The following is a 20,267-nucleotide window of genomic DNA, read 5'->3' on the forward strand; positions in this document are numbered from 1 at the left end:
GGAAGCAGGGCTGGGTCTCCAAGTCCCACCTACTCCAGCCCACACGCGCGCTGATTGGACAGAAGATACCATCACACCAGATAATCTGGGGTGGGCTGTACTCAGCGCGGGCAGGAGTGCGACATACTTAACCAGGGACCGGTACAGAGACAACGATCCTCGGGCCTCGTATCTAAAGCCGTATTAATGTATTCGCCTGCGTGTTTATGGGTGTATCGCACTGCAATATGATGTCATGTTTGTAATCCCCCCCCTTGTCACTCGGATCACATGCACGGACCCCCCCCCGCCCCCCTTCCTCCGCCGGTGCACCTCGGAGTGTCTGGTCAGACTGTGACCCGCAGCGGGTGTTCGGGCCATGCGAGGTGGGGGACCGGCCGCGGTGACCCTGAAACTCACAGGCACTAAGGACAGCTTCCTGCACCTGACACCCGGGCTGCAAGCGCAGCTCCGCCTGCAGCAGGTAATACACCGCATGCCATATCTCCCTCCCGACAGGTGTCACCTGCACGTAACGTGCACTCCTCGTGTCCCACCCGCGGCGCCCCGTGTCCCCGTGACCGGTATCGCATAGAGGGGCACAGCACCCCCTAAATGGTGGCACCCAATGGTCCCGACCCTCCCCCTGATATGTGTCCCAATCACAAACCGGGCCCCATACCACCCCGATAGGGTGTCAATACAAACATAAGTCCTTGTGATCGCACAGAAGCACAGGGAAGGGCCACACTTTCTCAGCTAGCGGTCAGAGGGAGTAAAACGGACCAAGGTGCATGCAGGATTCAGTTGTGAATAGAGTGACGGGCACAAGCACATCAGTATGGCACTCGAGATCAAAGTATGTTAAAACATACACTTATACTTGCATATAGTTTAAAATAAAGGTGAAACACGAACATGTAATAAATATATACAATATAACTAATCAAGTACTGAAGAGATAAATAATATTAAGTAATAAAGGTTAAAAATAAGTAAAATATACCAGAATTCAAAATGAGTGGTACTAATAATAATAGCATGTTCTTGTATAGCACTGCTAGTTTTTATATAGTGCTTTACAGAGACATTTTGCAGACACAGGTCCCTGCCCCGTAGAACTTACGATCTATGTTTTTGGTGCCTGAGGCACAGTGAGATAAAGTGACTTGCCCAAGGTCACAAGGAGCAGACACCGGGAATTGAACCAGGCTCCCCTGCAGCAATCTCAGTGTCAGTCAGTGTCTTTACTCACTGTGCCGCTCCTAGCAAGTGCTATATGGTAGTAGAATTGGGTACAACGTTATGAGAAACAACCCGCTATAAGGTAGTTTGGAGATCAAAAATAGAAGTAGACAAATCTTATTGCAACAGAGTGTCATGGTAGCTGTCTATAACTCTTCTAGTGCTGTGGTAGTAACTAGACATAGATATATGGGACCAAGTAGCTGAGGACACATGAATGAACTAGGGCCCCCTCCCCTTAACTGTCAGGTGCACTGGGGAGACAAGGGGGGAGAGGGGGAGGAGTATAGGCCTTGATGGGGGAGAAGGAGGGATTGCATGGAACTAGTGGGAGTAGGTATAGGGACTGGGGAAAATGGAGAGCCAGAACAGAGGGTAGGGATCGGGGAGTCCAGAGGAGGGCACAAGACCACTTGGGCCAACCTGCAGAAGTGGGGCCCAGCTGAAGGGAGAGACTACCCAGTTGCTGGCATTGCAGGAAGGAAGGCCCAACTTCCTGTGCAGGCTCTCCAGAGCAGCCGGGCCTGGGACATTTGTCCTGGCTATCCCCCACCTATTGGCGGCCCTGTCCACAGTAAAGTAAGAATGGCAAGTATCAGAGATATCAAGATATGCTGCTTATTCAATGAGAAGAGCATGTGTTGACTTAAGTGGCTGCTGTTTATTTATTTATGCAAGAGCACAATATATTGAATGAATAAGCACAGAGTTTATTAAAATACTGAATATTTTCATGGCCTTATCATGACACCTGCGTTCCTAAAATTACCCGGAAACAAATATCTAAGGTAACTGTAGGCTGATACAAAATAGACAGACAAGCAGACCCAGCTGGTGCAGCACTAATCAAATTACCCTCCATTCAGGGTAAATACAAAGTCCAAAATAGTGCGCTCCTTGCTGGTGTAAATTTAGTGACAGACAAAATCACATTTAACTCAGATAAGGGATAAAATTGAAAAGGGACGAGACGAAAACAAGAAAATCAATTGTGCAATATGTCTAAAATTAAAGCATACATTTTTTTTAACATTTAATGGTCTCGCTCACATATTGCAAGATCTTTTTGGCAATGTACAGTCTCCGTAGTCTCCAATCTCAGTTACGATCCTACTCGAGTATCTGGACTCAGCCGTGCTGCTGACTCACAGTCCCAGTCGGCGTCCTCGGAGCTGCTATCACTTGCGTGTTCCCACCGGCATGCGTACACAGTGCTTCCTCGTGATTTCAGTGGGGGCTGGAATTCCTCCAGTCAGTCCTGTACCACTCCACTCCTACGCGTTTCGCCAAAACGACTCTGGCTTCGTCATGGAATGATTCCCCTTTATTTTAAACTGTATGTAATTAAAAGTTTGCTTTTAGATACTCACTGTACTTTGATCTTGAGTGCAATACTGCAGGGTTTGTGCACTTCACTTTATTCATCATGTGATCACACAACAGAAGTATCCTGGGTCAAAAGATACAGCGCATTCACGTCAACGTGAGAGGTCTTCTTACGCCAGAAGGTGTCTAGTTGCAGAAGACTTTTTAGTGCAAATGGGTCATAATTAGGGATTATGGATTTTGGTGTCTATTTTTTTTTTTAAAATGTGTTTATTTTTTGTCTTTCCAGTGTTTTTATAATTTTTTTTATTAAATTGGGTTGATAAGTGTTAACAATTTGAAACAAAATTGGGACACGTTTGATTTTGGTGTTCTTTTCAGTTTTCATACTACTCGTGTTGTCGCCTACCTGTGGCAAGGCTGCTACAAGAGCTGGGACTCATAGGAACTGATGCTTAATTTCCTGCTGTTATCGGTTTTAACCAGAAGTGCCAGATGATGAATTAGTGGTGTTTTTCAGTTAAAACCGGAATCCCTAGCTATAATGCTGTAGTAATTCCAAGGTTACAATGGTCATGGCCGTGCTAAAAAGCAGTTCTTGGTTTGCAGAAGGAATTTGAAGGTATGAAGTCTCCTAAAATAGTTTGCATCAACACAAAAACTACTAGGGAATGTCTCCACTTTAAAAACAAAGATGGTTTGTAAAAGAGTGATTATTTTTTAGACGTTTTAAGTGGACTTCACCTCGAAGACATTATGCACTTGTAATTGGAAACTTCTAGCTTCCGTGTGCGTGCAGTATTTTTTTCTTTCCCTGGTAATTGGTGTGCATCAACCTTTTGATCCTGACTGTAACGGAGCAAACAGGAGGGATGTTAATGAGTGACAACTTTAGCATGGGAGGTGGAGGTTAGCTACTATTTTCTTTTGCTACCTGCACGTTTGTAGACAGGCAGCGTAGATATTATCCAGAAATGCATTCAAGGTATTTTCTGTCCTTAACAACAACACTGTAGGAGATTCATCTTGCTCTGATATTTATAGAGGTGGCCGAAAATATTAAATATTTAGGAGGCAAACAGAATGTTTAAGAGCCAACGTTTTGTTCCCGCTACCCGTCCCAACCCGTCGTCACCTCTGTGTCACTGTGTTTGTTAGTGTGCATCTGTGACGCCCTCTCATGCAGGTGCACACTGGTGCTCTCCTCCACTCTTGCATGCTTGCGCTCTCAGCTCTGGCTAGCCCTGCCCGCTCTGGCTAGCCCTGCCCCCTCCAACTATCCCCTCTCCCTTTGACTATCCCCGCTTCCAGCTCTATGATCTCCCTGCTCTTCTCACTGAGCTGCACAGCGGTGACTTGACCTGTTGATCAGGTCGGTCCTCACGGCGCACAGCACAGGCGCCAGGGGGGAGATTTTAGGTGACCAGGTTCCCGGGATTTTTCCATCCGTGAATAAGGGGTATGGTACAGATGCAGCGGCCGTTATTCGAACATTTCACGCGGTGTATAGATCGGAATACCCATGTCATGGCGCGTGATTTCTTCCAACCTTCCTGCCTTAAGACGCGAGTGCAGAAAATGTCATTTTAGTGTTCTGATTTTTAAACACCTGAAATTGACACAGTAGCACAGTACTGTACACATTGCAATTCATTCATTTCTGCCACGGCTACGAAACAGAATCCATGAAATTCAAACAAAGCATCCGCGATAAACACGGGTGCCTGGTGTGATTGGCTGCGTGAATGCCGCGTGGAATACAGCAGCGCACACGAAAACGGCTCCGTGACATGTTCGAATAACGGCCGCTGCATCTGTAGCTTGATACCGTTTTATGTGCCATCCAAGTCACTAGCAGTTAGCGCAGAAGTGAACGCCGATGCACCTTAGTACATCAGCAGAGCTTAGTGAATCGCCCTTTGTGTGTGCATTTATGGTCATTTTGAAATTCTAGCAGTGACCAGTCTATTAGCTCTGGGATAACTTTAATATCACACCATAAGCGGCTTTCTTGAAGAAAGTGTCAGTTGTGTCTTTAAGTTTGTTCATATGACTCCATTTATCAAACATTTCCGTCATTAATTCCTAAGTGCCACATCACCTTGTTGTAGCTGCCTGATGAAAACTTTGTGAGCTCCTTTTATTGATGATACTGTAGTAAGTTTTGGAATCCAAACCTTTTCACCCCATCCTCGCCACTGATTGAATAGCTGCCATTCAGATGAACAGAGCCACTAAGCTATATGATAGCCATTAATGTAAGTGTCCCATACTTAGCATCTATGAGGTAAGTTAAAGAATTATCATTTAAAAACTAGAGCATGTTGTTTAAAATACGTTTTTCAAGGCCACATATGATTTGTCGATTTATTGTCTGGGTTTCCAAAGTACCCTATTTCCTCAATTCTAAGAGGCACCTTTTTTCCGATTTTCACATCTCTGAAATCGGGGTGCGTCTTAGAATCGATGTATTAAAAAAATAAAAAAGGGTCTACAGTACTAACCCCCTCTTTTCACTTAACATGTTTCAGCAGAGGTCCCATGTCAGCGGAGGATGAAGCGGGCGGTAGCAGAGGTCCCACGTCTGCAGATGGAGTGCGGCGGCGGTGGCAGGAAAGGTCCCAAGTCTGCAGGTGAATGAAGATAAGAAGACAGTAGGGTGGTGGTGGCAGGAGATCATAATAGCAGGAGAGTTAAGCAGGAGCGGAACAGCTTTGGAGGTGCGCACTGTAACACCGGAAGTTGACCAGAGTCTGACGTTCGGTTACAGTGTGCACCTCCCAAGCCGTTCCCTTATGCCGCTCTGCTCCTGCTCAGCTCTCCTGCTATTATGATATCCTGCTGCCGCACACCCACTGTCTTCTTATCTTCATTCACCTGCAGACTTGGGACCTGTCCTGCTACCGCCACCGCATTCCGTCCGCTGTCCATCTTCAATCCTTTGCAGACATGGGACCTCTCCTGCCGCCGCACACTTCATCCTCCGCGGACATGGGACATCTCCTGAAACATGGAGAGTGAAAACGTAATTTTCCTGGATTGTAAGGGCCAAATCGATGGTGCGTCTTACAATCGATGGCGTCTTACAATCGAGGAAATACGGTATATAGAAGTAAAAAATGTTTTAATGTTCTCAGCTCATATGTTTTACTCTTACTATATGTATATATTTTTAAACTGGCATAATTTTAATGATCTGAAAATATAATTTTGTCATTTTATTTTCATAGTTACATGGAGGGTATTTGTGTGTCTGTAATTTGACAATTCAGATTGTTATGAAAAAATAATCGGGTATTTGAAAGCAGTCTGATGTATTTTTGCCTACAGAATCATGCAGTGGAAGTGTCGTGGGGCGAGGAGCCGGTGTTCCTTGGTTGGATGGAGAATCGGAGCAGGTGTCATACAGAGGATAATATTGCTGAGCTGAATCGACAGCTGGGCGAGAAGCTGGGACTTTCAGATGAGCAGCAGGTGTGTAAGAAATCAGTTGTCCCAAAATTGGGAGGTAAAGCGGTGTTGATAAGTTATTGGCCTTGAATACACAATCCTATGGTTTGAATTAAAGCATTAAAGGTAAATGATCAGTAAAGGGGTAAGTATTGTGCGTACATCAGGTAAGTTCTTTTAAGCATTTCATGTAGTTAAGACATGGGTTACCACACTGGAAACAGATGGACATCTGACACCACCAGATCTCCTGTTGAGCTGGTTGCGGTATAGCAGATCTCTTTGGAATGGGCAGCACCTCGATAACGGAACGCAATCCTGCCTCCGTAGTAGACACGAGGGCCGTATCCTCAGCAAGGCAGTCAGGGGGCGAGTCTCAAAGGTGTATAAGGAAACTTTTCCAGGCAGAGCCCTGTGCACAGCACTAGTACTCGCAGCAGACTCTGACGTCACCACACAGCGTCACAAAACTGTGACCATGAGGTATCAGTCTAGAGATTGCGGTAAATAGCGGTCTGTGTCATAGGGGCAAATAAGAACAACTAATGTCCACAAGGGTGAGGAAACTCCAGCCACAACTGTTCCCGGCGTTGCAAAGCGGCGGCTTATGATCACAGTGTAAAACGCCACAGAATTGCGGCTGTACAGAGCTTCTCAAAAAGCCAAAATGAGCCGTACGTTGGTACTTGTTGGCGAAAGGAGTAATAAGAAACAGTTAAAGGTATAAGACAACCAAAATAGTATCCTACGCGTTTCATAGTTTGCAGACTACTTCATCAGGGAATGGTTTTACACAGGACACTTGAAGGGAATTTAAACACCCCGGTCTGTGGAGATTGGTCGAGCATAGGGGGTGTGTGCGACCAATCATACCAGAGCGGAGGGTTCAGCACGGCTGATTTGGTCATTCAGCCGGCCCATTTTCACAAAATGTAATAACCTCAAAATTAAAAACATAATTAAACAAGCGACGCAATAAATGCAGTAGTTAAAGCTGCAATGAGAGAACAAACATGTTGGATATATACATATATACTTTATCATAGAATCGTGGACTATTTTTTATAGACATATGTAGGTACTCTCCCTTCTACGGCTGTACTTAATCTCTTTACTGATTTCACATGGAAAAACAGCTACAGATGGATTACATGTGACGTACATGCGTTGTACACACACATACCTCATGTAAAGGGACTAGAATCAGTTAGATACTTTTTAGGAGAAGACTAAACACTACACCCCCTTAATCGTGAATTCATTCTCAATTTGATCCAGTTTATATTGTCACGTATTTTCATTATTTCAAAATTTTCCATCCAGCAGCAATGGGGACTCGCTTTGCCCCCAGCTACACCAATTTGTACATGTAAAGGAGTGGAAACCAAAAAATCTGGTCAAATAACCCCTTCACTAAGAATGTCATTATGTGGCGTCGCTATATTGACGACATTTTGTATGTCTTGGAGGGTGATTCAGAATCAGTTGACAGCTTTTTAATATATCTGAATGACAACAATGAAAACTTAAAATTCACTTGTCGCCAACACCACAGTCATTGATTTTTGGGATCTGAAATTAGAAGCTTCTGTTGATGGTAAAGTAAACACAAAGACCTTTTTCAAGAAGGTAGATTCGCATAACCTTTTACTGCCATCGAGTAACCATAAGAACAATTGGATTCGTAATATCCCGCTAAGGCAATTTATGAGACTTAAGAGGAATTTTAGTACGATTGAGGACTTTAATGTACAAGCACAAGATCTGTTCCAAAAATTCGTTCAGCGAGGCTACTCTCTAGATAGACTAAATGAGGATCTACATAAAGTCCAAAATATGAACAGGAGCCTGATGTTGATTCCTAAGCCCAAGAAAGCATCTAGCACAGAAAATGACAAAAAAGTTGAAGTAGCATTCATTACCAACTTCTATTCTGTTAGCAAATCTATCAAGGGAATTATTTAAAAATATTGGGGGATTCTGTCTAATGACCCAATTTTGGGTTCACGTTTAACATCTACCCCCAGATTTATTTACAGAAAGCCAGGAACCTAAAAAATATTTTAGCCCCAGTGACATAGGCAGTATAAACAAACTAACCACTAATAACACGTGGCTGACAACAACAACAAAAAATCCTGGGAAATGTCAGTTGTGGAAAATGTCTGGCTTGCAAATCTCTTCACTCAGACAGAAATACTTTTAGGTCAAATTCAACAAATGAAACATTTGAAATGAAAGATGGCATCTCCTGTAAGACTATTTACTTAGTATATCTCCAAGAATGCCCATGCGGCTTTCAATATATTCGCTGCACAAAAAGATTCCTCCAAACACGCATCCTTGAGCATATAAGGAATTTAAGAATAGGTTTTGAAAAACATAGTCTGTCAGTGTCACAGGTGCTCACTACAATCTGGACTAGACCGCGGGGCTGAGGTGGGGATGTGTATAACCGACACCCTACAACCACGGGGCTAGGTCCGGATAGCAGAGTCAAGGAGGTATAGCCGGGTCTGGGTAGGAGAGTGTTGGTAGGTCATGGTACTTGCCGTGGTCCGGGGTTGGAGAGAGGAGAATAGTCATGGTCCGTTAGCCGAGGTCGAGGAGTGTAACCACTTCTTGCATGTTTTGCAGCTGGGAGATATTGATAAATAGCTGTCTTGGTTCTGTATTCACTGATTGATGCTAAGCTGTAGCATGCCTTACATCCTATTCAAATGAATAGGAGCTAAGCCATGCTGGCGCATTTTTTAGTGAATATGGACCTTAGGCAGAGACTCGCTAAGCCCCGATGTGGGGTATCATACCCTGATCTGATGTTAACTGCCATTCAAGTCAATGAAGGTGCAATACCCGGCATCAGCACTTGGTGACCCCCGATGTTAGTTTGTCTGCTGGTTCTTGAGTAGCACCCAGAAAATCGGGAGGTGATTCCTAGATAACATTTTTCTCATAACTATGGAAACATGCTTTACTTTGTGATACCATAACACAAGTATGGTATGATTTAAAAACAAAATATACACGTCTTCTATAGTCATGTGTCAACTGTAATCTTACATTATATATATACTTTGACTGGAAACACATTACAGAGCAATAGTTTGCCTGAACTTTAAGCAATGAAGGAGTTCAGAGAAGCAGCAGTTGGAGCCGCTTCCTAATGAAAGTGGTGGCTTGTGAAGGATATTTGAGGAATGTTTTGAAGAATAAATATCATTCCTCCCCCCAGGTGTTCCTCAAGCCGTGTTCCAGTGTCCCGTCTTGTAAGGAAGTCACAGTTGAGCCGCTATCCGCTGATGATTGGGAAATACTGGTAAAACACAATGTTTCCTCAGCATAGTTTATAAAGCCGCCTTTGCCTCCATTTTGAGTGGAGCTGTGTCTGCAAACACTCACTTTTACCATATGCATTTTCCCGTCTGTGTTGCACCACATGCATTATTATACCACGTCCTACACTTGTACAATCAGACATTTTAGCCTCGTCAAATGCCTTTATATACCACTTGCATTTATACGTACTTGCTCTTGCTGCATCTACAGTATATTGCAGTTCGTTTTTTGCTCAAAATATATTGCACAGATTGCAGGCTTTATGGTGTCGGAGTTTCATTCCTTCAGATCTCATCCATTTCTCAGCGTGACTTTGTCCTGCATTCATTGATTAGCTTTGTATTGCTGAGCAATGCATACAGTTCTGAGCTACATGATGAATAAAAGCTGTAGTCCTGCAATGTTTTCTCCGCTCCAGAGTCGTATTCAATGGTCGCCCCCTCACCCTTCTTGTGACTGCATTGGTCATTGCATTGTGAGCCTTCCAGTTCAGTAGATATTAGTATTGTTAGTATCACCTTCTTGCCAGCAGCTAGTAATTAGTGGTGCTTATGCTTTCATCCATGTATTACGCTGATGATGCCATTAGTAAAGACTGCTGATGGCTGTATTTTTCTAATCCCACCCAGGGGATGCTATACTCATTTCTCTTTAACACGAGGACTATTACAAAATAACATTGTCAACATATTTAGGAAAACTTTCTCTTCTCCACCAGTTTGAACTCTGGTATAAAAAAAAACTAAACAAAAATCACACTAGTAATGTGCATTGCTGCTTTAAAGAATAATTATTGAGTAGCAATTCACACTAGGTCTGTGCAAACATCTGTCAGTGAGTTGTGAGCGGAGTGAAGGACCTGCTGGTAGAGGACATTTTAACTTACTGACATTGTCTTTTTCTTTTAGCCCGAACACAGCAGTGCCAACAAAGGTTTATTAAGCCCCTTCTCCGTTGTTAGGACTGGCAACCAATTTCAACTTGACCTTTTGCCTTTATTATTTAAGCTGCTCCCGCTATACTTCCCTTTGTGTCTTCTCAAGCCGACACAGTTCACAACAGATGCCTAGAAAAATAGAGTTAAGGTGGGTGAGAAACCCTGCACTGCCGTGCTTTAAAGATAAGAGAATTTGGTACGTACAAATTCCCTCATTGTTGCCCTTCCTATAGCAGTGTAACCAAGGGATTTACCATAGCAACCCAACTCTAGGGAGGGAAGAAAACATAACTAAATGCCACCAATTTCGTGTCCACCACAACCTGCAGCACTTTCCTGCCATAGGCCTTCGCAGAAGAGGCAGTGTCCAACTTGTAGTGCTTATTGAAAGTATTGAGACCTCCCCATGTTGCTGCTCTGCAAATGTCCTATGGTAAGGCCTGTGCCCACTCTGCGTAGGCTGTTGGTCTGGGTGAATGTACAGGCGTCTCCAAAACTTTGTATGCCATATAGCTGGTTTTGTTAAGCTTTTTCTCCTGTCTTGGCTCTCACCTTCACCCTGAACTGGGGAGACTGCCTTGTCTTTGTGCAAAATGAGATATGGTTGTTTGCATGACAGAGGCTGCATTTCCCCATCTCTTCTGGCTGCTGCCACCACAAGTAATATTTTAAGAGTCAATATTTTATTTGCTGCTTCTTGCAAGGGTTCTAAAGAAGCCTTATACAGGGCTTTTTAATACGCTACTAAAATCCTATAGCGGGCCTGGCGATTTGGTAACTGAACTGTATCCAGTTTTTAGAGGGCTCTAATAAACGTTTTGTTTGAAGGTTCATCTCTAGAGACTCCCGTCTTATGGCTCCTAGAGCTGATACCTGGCTTTTAGTAGACCTTTCTCTACCTTCCTACGAGAAATACAAGGTATGTGCAGGGGAGGTGTGATGCAGATGAATATTGGAGCAATAAATATAAACAACTCACACGGCCTTGTGTGAGCCCCTTCCCTCAGGGTGATATTCTTTGTGATGTCAGTCTGATTAAGGATGGTAGATATAGTCAGTCCCGTCTTCACAGTGTTTCACCAAAGTGGGTGTAGTGAGCGAATGGCTCCTCTCCCAGATACCCAAATGTGGAACATGGGCAGAGCCTGGATTAGCATAAACCAAAAGATTTATTATGTAAAAACACATAAAAACATAGAGCACTCACACAGCATAAAAACCCAGTGCAGCCACAGATCGACCCGACAGATCAACTCCTTCCCGGTGAGCTCCTGCGGGCGCGTCCGACTGCAGGACCGGTGACAGGGAATCTTGTCGGAAGTACGGCAGCCGTCTGGGTTCAAAAGACTACGAGCACCGGCAGGGAACTACGCGTTTCGCAAATTAATGCTTCGTCAGGTTCTGTGGGAAGATTCTGGGTTTCATCTTCTTTTTGGTCAGGCTGCAGAGACTGCGACAGGGGCTAGTGTATTTTTTTGTATTTTGCTAGCTTACCTGTGTTGCATTCATACACGTCATACCAGTTAGGGAGCGCCCCAGCTTTGTTTTTGTTTTAAGGTACAGTACCTGCAATAGTGCTTGTATTGTTTTTTTTTATTTTTTTTTACTTTGACTAGTGACATTATGACATTTGGTAGATTCCTGCAGCATCTTCACCTATTTCTATTTAAAGGTTGACGAAATGTATATGTATATATATATATATGTTTACTGGCTATGCATCTTAATTCAGGCTGTGCTCAAAGCTGTGAAATGCAGCAAGCTTAAGCTTATAGGGGACCATGTTAAATGATTTTGAAGCAAAAGATGGCACTGTGTGCTCATTTGCATGTCATTTCCCAGATTCCCTTGCAGTGGCAGTGCTGTGTGCTGGGTGATAATGGTGAAAGGCAGGGTTGCAGACCTGTCTAAGACATGCAAATGAGCATACAGTAATATTTCCATTATCTATATATATGTAGAGGTATCAGTACCGTGTTAGCCGAGCTTCAATAATCAAAAAATAAATAGATGATATATTGTAACAATATTGTAGATTGTAACATCGCCGGAAGAAGAGATCAGTGTATCTCGAAAGCTCGCACAAATAAAAGCATTTCGTTAGCCACAGAACGGTATCATCTATTTATTTTTTGATTATATATATATATATATATATATATATATAGTGTGTGTGTGTGTGTTTGGAAGGTCGTATTGCGTCAGTTTGTCTTAACTTTATATGTACTCGTTGGGTTATACATATGGTCCTCCTCCCTACATTGTACTGGCACCATAAAAATAAAAGATAATTATAATAGTGTCTTCCCCTTCCTTAGGGTTTCTTTTTTGTTGTTGTTGCTGTTTTACTTCTCTTTTTAATAACACACAAAGCAACCAATATTAACATCACATCACACTGTTTTTAGGAGCTGCACGCATCTGCCCTCGAAAGGCATCTTCTGGATCAGATTCGAATCGTTTATCCAAAAGCCATATTCCCCGTCTGGGTCGACCAACACACTTGCATTTACATCCAAATCGGTGAGTGTTTAGGTAAAAGCAACACAATAATGAATGTAATAAGTGAAGGAATCCAGCTGTGTTTGTTTTGGGGGGGAATGGGAGGGAGAAGCAAGTTGATGCTTTTTAAACATTTTCCTAACAACACTTTAAATTCCAAGTATGTGTTTACCAAAACTTTGAAAGGCAGTCACCCTTTTTTTTAAAATAATGTATTGTAAAAAATGGGCTGAATTTGTTGACTGGGGTTGTGGTTTAACGTAATTTGATTTAATTGTGAAATCTGTGTACCACACTACGCTGGGATTTACTCATCACTGATGCACGTATTGCACCGCTATCCCGTCAAATGTTGCGGTGTGATAAAAACCGTATCGGAGGTTATTGTATCGTCCCGTAAGTATCATCACTACCACCCTTCCTGAACACATAATGGAATAACATTGTGTTTAATTATATTTCATTACAGGGGCACTGACGCCAGCTGCTAGTTATGGAAGACTGGAGGCTCTCACAGAACTAATTGTCTCTCCGAAAATTCGGGACTTTGCGGGCATTTCCTCAAATTTTCCACCTCCAAGGACTGAGAATTTGCGTGAAGCATCCAATAGCGGAACAGACGATGGCAAACAAACTGGGATGATAGTAAGAAGCCGAGAATCTCTATTAACCGAAGGTGAGAGTGGACCTATTACACCTGACCATTCAGATGGCTTTCTCACCGAGCGCAGTATATGGGACACACTGGGAAGTTTGTTTTACCGTGCTTCAGGGAAGAAACCCATTCCGTCTCTGGGTGCCAGTGACAAGGATATATTTGCGAAGACTTTGTTAAAAAGTGTTCGCCTGAAAGCCATTTTCAGAGTATCCAAAAATGTACCTCATACCATAAAAAGCAGCCAGGCATACATAGACAACTGCAATGACAACACGGTCCAAGTTTTTCTGTGGAATCCGGAGCCTCCTGGTTTTAAACCTGATGTGGCCATAACATTTGGAAAAATCACAGAGCTTCCATCTCCAAAAAGGCGACAGGAAAAGGCAAAGAAGAGCCCTGAACCCTCTGAGCGAGAAAAGCAATCGGGGGTCACGGAAAGCAACAAACCGCACAATGCTGACATTGGGGCCAGTGCCATGGTGAAGATTGTGTGGCACGGATTTGAGGAACTCCACGATGCCATAGAGTATGACACAAGGAATGGAAATACACATGTTGGAAAAGTTTGGGTCAGTTGGCAAGCAGCTTTGTAACTATTATTCGTAATCTCATTGGTGGTGGAGATGCGGCAACACATTACAAACCAATGTGTTGTGCACAGATCCAATAATACACAGATTGAATTAAGGCATGAGAATATGTCTAAAACCTGTTGCACGCCTAAATCTGATTTTTACATTCAGTAAGGAAGTCATCAACATTCTATCTATATTGATTCAATGTATATTCTATATACATTCTAAATTGATTCTTTATTAATAAATTCTGTATTGATTTAATATTTTAATATTAGTGTTTAATTATTTTTACAATATTATTAATCAGATTAATAAACACACAGATACCCAACAAGCTCTGAGAAACTCCAAACATTACCACTAATATATATATATATATATATATATATATATATATATATATATATATATATATATATATATATATATATATATATAAAAAAAAAGTGTCAAAGGGTGTGCTAGTGGGCGTGGCTAAATGTATACAACAAAAAACAAACAAAGATGCCCAAAGCTACTTCCAATGTGACAAAAATACAGTGCAATACCTATATATTCTCTTGAAAAGGGGTAATTTAGTTCAACCCTTTGGCCAAAGCGTCTTAAGCCTGCTACCACTTCAAGGCATGCCCGTTAGCAGGTCCTAACACTCAGAGTTAAAATTCTTATTTACCTCTATAATTAGGGGAAGAATGATCAGCATTGTTTGTTTTTTGTTGTATACATTTAGCCACGCCCACTAGCACTCCTTTTGACACACACACACACACACACACACACACACACACACACACACACACACACACACACACACACACACACACACACACACACACACACACACATATTATGTGGTAATGTTTGGGGTTTCTCAGAGCTTGTTGGGTATCTGTGTGTTTATTAACTATGTGCAGCTGTCTCAGCTGTTTTTGAGAGGTTAGTGGCCCAACCCCCCCAAGGTTTAAGCATTTTGCTGGGTTACGACAGATCCAATGCTGATCATTCTTCCTGTAATTACAGAGGTAAATAAGAATTTTAACTCGGGGAGTGTTAAGACCTGCTAACGGTCATGCCTTGAAGTGCAACAGGCTTAACACTTTGGCCAAAGGGTTGAACTAAAGGACCATTTTTCAAGAGGTATATAGGTATTGCACTGTGTATTTTTGTCATATTGGAAGTAGCTTTGGGCATCTTTGTTTATTAATCAGATTACTTATCTAATACCTCCTGGCTGGATTTGTATTATAACATGTTAATAATATCTGTGACGGGACAATGATACTTATGTTACTTAAAAAAAAGAATTCTTTATATTTTTACTAGTAATGCTGCTAAAAGCAGCTGTGTAAATATTAGTACCGTAAATTCCGGACTATAAGCCGCACCTGTATATAAGCCGCACCCATTGAATTTTAGATTTTTTTTTATTTTGACCATATATAAACCGCACCTGATTATAAGCCGCACCTCACATTAACCCCCCCAGCACCACACATTAACCCCCCCAGCACCTCACATTAACCCCCCCTGCACCACACATTAACCCCCCCTGCACCACACATCAACCCCCCCTGCACCACGCATCAACCCCCCCTGCACCACGCATTAACCCCCCCTGCACCACACATTAACCCCCCCTGCACCACACATTAACCCCCCCTGCACCACGCATCAACCCCCCCTGCACCACGCATTAACCCCCCCTGCACCACACATTAACCCCCCCCTGCACCACACATTAACCCCCCCTGCACCACACATCAACCCCCCCTGCACCACACATCAAGCCCCCAGCACCTAACATTAACCCCCCCTTCACCTCACATCAAACCCCCAGCACCTCACATTAACCCCCCCTGCACCACACATCAAGCCCCCTGCACCACACATCAAGCCCCCTGCACCACACATCAAGCCCCCCAGCACTTCACATTAACCCCCCCTGCACCACACATCAAGCCCCCAGCACCTAACATTAACCCCCCCCTGCACCTCACATCAAGCCCCCAGCACCTCACATTAACCCCCCAGCACCTCACATTACACAGTAAATACCTGCCGTCCAAGCAGGCGTGCATGCGCTGCTCTAGCAAGCAGCAGGCAGGAAGTGCCTCAATGCTAGAGCGTGCTGCTACTAGGGAGGGAGGGAGGGAGGGAGGGGGAGAGCAGAAAGCGGGAAAAATTCACATATAAGACGCACCCGAATATAAGCCGCGGGGCTCAATGCGTGGGGGAAAAGTAGCGGCTTATAGACCGGAAATTACGGTACAACATACGCATGTAGAGTGTAGATTTTTTTTTGTCCTAAAGTAAAACCCAATGGAGCTTTCATTGAGTCATATAATATATTTATGCCGTGATTCAGTAACATCCGTTGCAGTTTATCGCACCACGACACCGCATTAACTATGTCGGTTAACGCGCACTCACACAGCCTATATCAGAGCTTCGTAAATCTCCTCCAAAATGTGATATTGACAGGTTTGGTTTAAGAGACTATGGCCCAGGTTCATGAAGCTTATTAAGATTCAGTTACCTCAGTCAGCATCATATTAACGGTAACGCAGTAATCTCTAAAGAAAGTAGCATGTCTACTGCGGTTAATGTTGTGCTAAAAGCATAGTGTTCGCAATAACGATCTTTGGGGAAAATGAGATCCAAATGAGCATATCATATTCACAAATCTTTAAGGTTAACATAGGGAAATAAGTTATTTAGATCACACCTAAACCTGGCGTTGCTCTCATCCAGATACTGAAAATGGGCCAAAGCAATAGCTAAAAGCTGTATTTCAGTGCCTGCATAGGAGTAACGCCAGGTTTATCTAAATAACGAAGTATTATTTCCCTCTCCTATACCCGAAAAGCCCTTTTCAGTATCTGGATGGGAGTAACATAAGACTGGAATAACTTCACAGTATTTGAAGATAAAGGAGGATTATCTTGAAATAAAATGTTGTTCAGCCTATGTTAATCCGCTTTGTACAGCCGTTCTTTTTGAATAGAAGTATAGTGGATACAGCGTTAATCTCAGGGCAAAAATGATAATGTAGGAGAAGGGAGAAAAGACGGAGCACTAAATCCACTGCAAGCTTGTAAAAAATACAAAGGTGCGTTCCCACAATAAAAAAATAAAGTTTAGTGGTTCAACAACAAACAGACAATACACCTACGCGTTTCAGGCTATAAGCCCTTTATCAAGGTGAATAAAGGGCTTATAGCCTGAAATGCGTAGGTGTATTGTCTGTTTGTTTTTGATCCATTAAACTTTATTTTTTATCGTGGGAACGCACCTCTGTATTTTTTACAAGCTTGCAGTGGATTTAGTGCTCCGTCTTTTCTCTCTTCTCCTGCATCTGATCAACGCAGACGGAGGCACATTGAACCCCAGGACCTGTGGATATCAATGGCTCTCTATCACTAAGAAGATTATTGCCGCATGTGAGTCTATTCCATTACTCTGTTCCATTATTGGCTATAAGGATTTATTGCTTATTCCCCCATTTCATTAGGATGTTTCATTAGTGCTGGACACCGGCGGGTGTTTGTTATCCTTACCTCATTGCTACGTGGGATTCCATTTTCCAGCTATACATCTCTTTTTGGGGGCATTTATCCTAGCCTTATCATTCATATTGGAGGGGTGCTCCACATACGACTTTGCTTTACAAGCTGATACACTTCCAACTGCCTTTTGTTTTTGGAGCACCATACAACAATTTTCTACCAAAAATGATAATGGCCTTTCATTTTGTTGTTGAAGATATATTTGCTTTGGTCTTAGGTTTTTATCTAGAAATGAGAACTGCATTCTCTCATAGTACAATAGCGGGTTATTGTATTTTTTTTCTCTTTATGAAATAATTCTAGGTTACAGAGAACTTGAGAAAGAAACTGAATATTGATCGTTCTGCAGCAGTTATGATACAATCCTCTGAATCACTTCCCAGCATTCCTAGCTCTATTGCACTGCAGCCAAGGCTGCGTTTGGTGAGTAATTGGTACATTTAACTTCTATTCAGGGGCAGCCAAGGTCATTGGGTTACATTTTTTACATTGATTTTTGACTACATTGTGGTAACTTTTTCTCCTGATTTACATCCTTCTGTGAGATCTCAATAGTTGCCATTTAACTGAAGAGGAGGTGCGCTTGTTCCATTCATATTGCTCCTGCGAGTAATGTTGGTGTTTAGCACTCAGAGCAGCAGAAATGACACACGCACCATATGACTGCAACCTATTGTATCATTTCTAGACTGCGACAAGGCAGCCAAAGACGTTTAGTGTCACCCATTTCGTACTTAAGACATGAACCGTAGCATCGCCACACGTGGGATTTTTAGAGGGTCAGACGCCAAATTCATGTAGTTATGTGGAATACACATTAGTCATTAGTCTTTCCTTAAAACGTGCAATTAGCAAAATAATTATTCTGCTGTTCTGCATTCCATAACATTTCTATAACTCCATGGCTTTTAAATATCAAATGTCAGCTGATTGAAATCTTTTTGCTTTATTTTGTATCTTGATTGCCCATTAAACAGCACGCACTTTTTTTGTTATTTCTTGCTAATATTAAGCTTTCTTAGGATGGTTATTGTCACTGAAACAGAGCCTTCTGAACATACCCTTTTTATTCATGTATTGCAACACATTTCACTATTTACAAGTCCGTTTCAGTTGACAGGCACTCACGCACTCAGGCACACACATACACACACACATACACACACACAGACAGGCACTCACGCACCCAGGCACACACACACAGACAGGCACTCAGGCACACACATACACACACAGACAGGCACTCACGCACTCAGGCACACACATACACACACACAGACAGGCACTCAGGCACACACATACACACAGACAGGCACTCACTTTCCCCCCACACTCTCCTCCCCGCTCCCCGAAGCCTCCCCTCATTGGCTCACAGCCACACCACGTGACGCGTCGCCGCTTGGGATTACAATTCTCTTGAATTCCCTGGCGGCTGACGCGTCACAGCGTTTAGTGAGCTGTGCCGTGAGGGGTGACTGAGACCGGCTCGGGAGGATTCCCCTGCTGGTGGGGAACGCTCGTGCGGCCGCCCGCACCGCCGGGCGCAGCGGGTCCCAGCCCTAAGAAATCTGCTCCAATTTTTCTTTGTAACACAGACTGTAATGCAATCTAATATGTTTTAGTTGGTTATAATGGAGTTATTTTACAAATATATGCTGTGTGTGATTCATTGCCTGCATTACTGACCCCTGCAGCACTGAAGGAGTTCAGGGACAAAAAACCTATTTGATAGCATGTAACATATCAGGTGGCAGAATGCACAGAATACTTTTCTCTAGAGATTAATTAAAACTAAATATATATATTTTTCATTTTGATTTGAAAACCTGAACGGTGTTGGGCAGAATAGCATGTTCACATTAGTCTTTCATTTATTTGAGACAGAATCTTTATTAGTGCTAGTGAAATGGCAAAATTAATTTATGATAATGATAACAGCATGATAACAAATGAATTAATTTTCTTTGCAGGATCGAAATATCACTGAAAAAGAAATACAATCAGCATTTCATACCTGGTTGCAGTCTTCTAGTTCATTAGCAGTGCCTTGGATTTTAGGGAAAACGGACCATATCCAGATTCCTGTTGAAGGAGGTAACTGTTTTTGATTGATCATCTTTCCTTAAGTGATGGGGTTTTTGATGTCCTGTACGTTGGTGTTTGGACCTTGCAAACTTGCAGGCAACAGCGTCCTGTGTTATGACAGTATGTCAGGAAATACACCTAAGGTAACCATGGCATTAAACACACATTGTATGTTATTGTGAAATCTAGCAGCCGTACCATGTCGTAGCTGCTTGTGACATTAGGTAGGTCCATCTATCTCCCTGTGCTTACTGGGACTGAAAATGCCTCTCCTATTTACTATATGCAATAGCTTTGGGACACCAAAATCAGCTCAAGCATATTTGTGAGAGGGATTGCACCTTCAATGCATTTAGAGTGAATACACCTCGAATTATGATTTGTAAATCAATTACATGGAAATTGGGAAGGGTTAGCATAGTGATTTTCATGTTGTGCTTGAATAATAAACAAGATAAAAGCCTGTTTAATTCCAGCCTTCACCACTTAGTTCATTAAGAGTTTTATCACTTTATTTCCCAGTCTTTGTTCATTTCTTTCCTATTAAATCCACCGTGCAAAACATAGTACCGGGAATGGGCTGCCAGGAATCTAATTCATAT

The 20,267-nt window shown here is 42.7% G+C and overlaps 1 protein-coding gene across 4 annotated transcripts in view; it reads left to right on the forward strand.

The window, feature by feature from the left end:
• The first annotated feature begins 58 nt into the window (after positions 1 to 58).
• PEX1 (peroxisomal biogenesis factor 1) overlaps positions 59 to 20,267 on the forward strand; it is a 57,847-nt gene continuing 37,638 nt past the window's right edge. For 2 of the 4 annotated variants that reach the window (XM_075587350.1, XM_075587352.1), the window contains exons 1-7: positions 60 to 463; positions 5,881 to 6,024; positions 9,236 to 9,319; positions 12,685 to 12,799; positions 13,248 to 14,005; positions 17,884 to 18,003; positions 19,551 to 19,674. In XM_075587350.1, coding sequence (XP_075443465.1) covers positions 359 to 463; positions 5,881 to 6,024; positions 9,236 to 9,319; positions 12,685 to 12,799; positions 13,248 to 14,005; positions 17,884 to 18,003; positions 19,551 to 19,674 — 1,450 coding nt within the window. In that variant the 5' untranslated portion in view covers positions 60 to 358. Of the gene's footprint in view, positions 464 to 5,880; positions 6,025 to 9,235; positions 9,320 to 11,114; positions 11,196 to 12,684; positions 12,800 to 13,247; positions 14,006 to 17,883; positions 18,004 to 19,550; positions 19,675 to 20,267 lie in introns of those variants that run through there. The other 2 variants (XM_075587351.1, XM_075587353.1) reach the window with 2 other exon arrangements.

This window comes from Ascaphus truei, chromosome 2 (genome assembly GCF_040206685.1).
Source record: "Ascaphus truei isolate aAscTru1 chromosome 2, aAscTru1.hap1, whole genome shotgun sequence".
In the NCBI taxonomy this organism is placed as follows: Eukaryota; Metazoa; Chordata; class Amphibia; order Anura; family Ascaphidae; genus Ascaphus; species Ascaphus truei.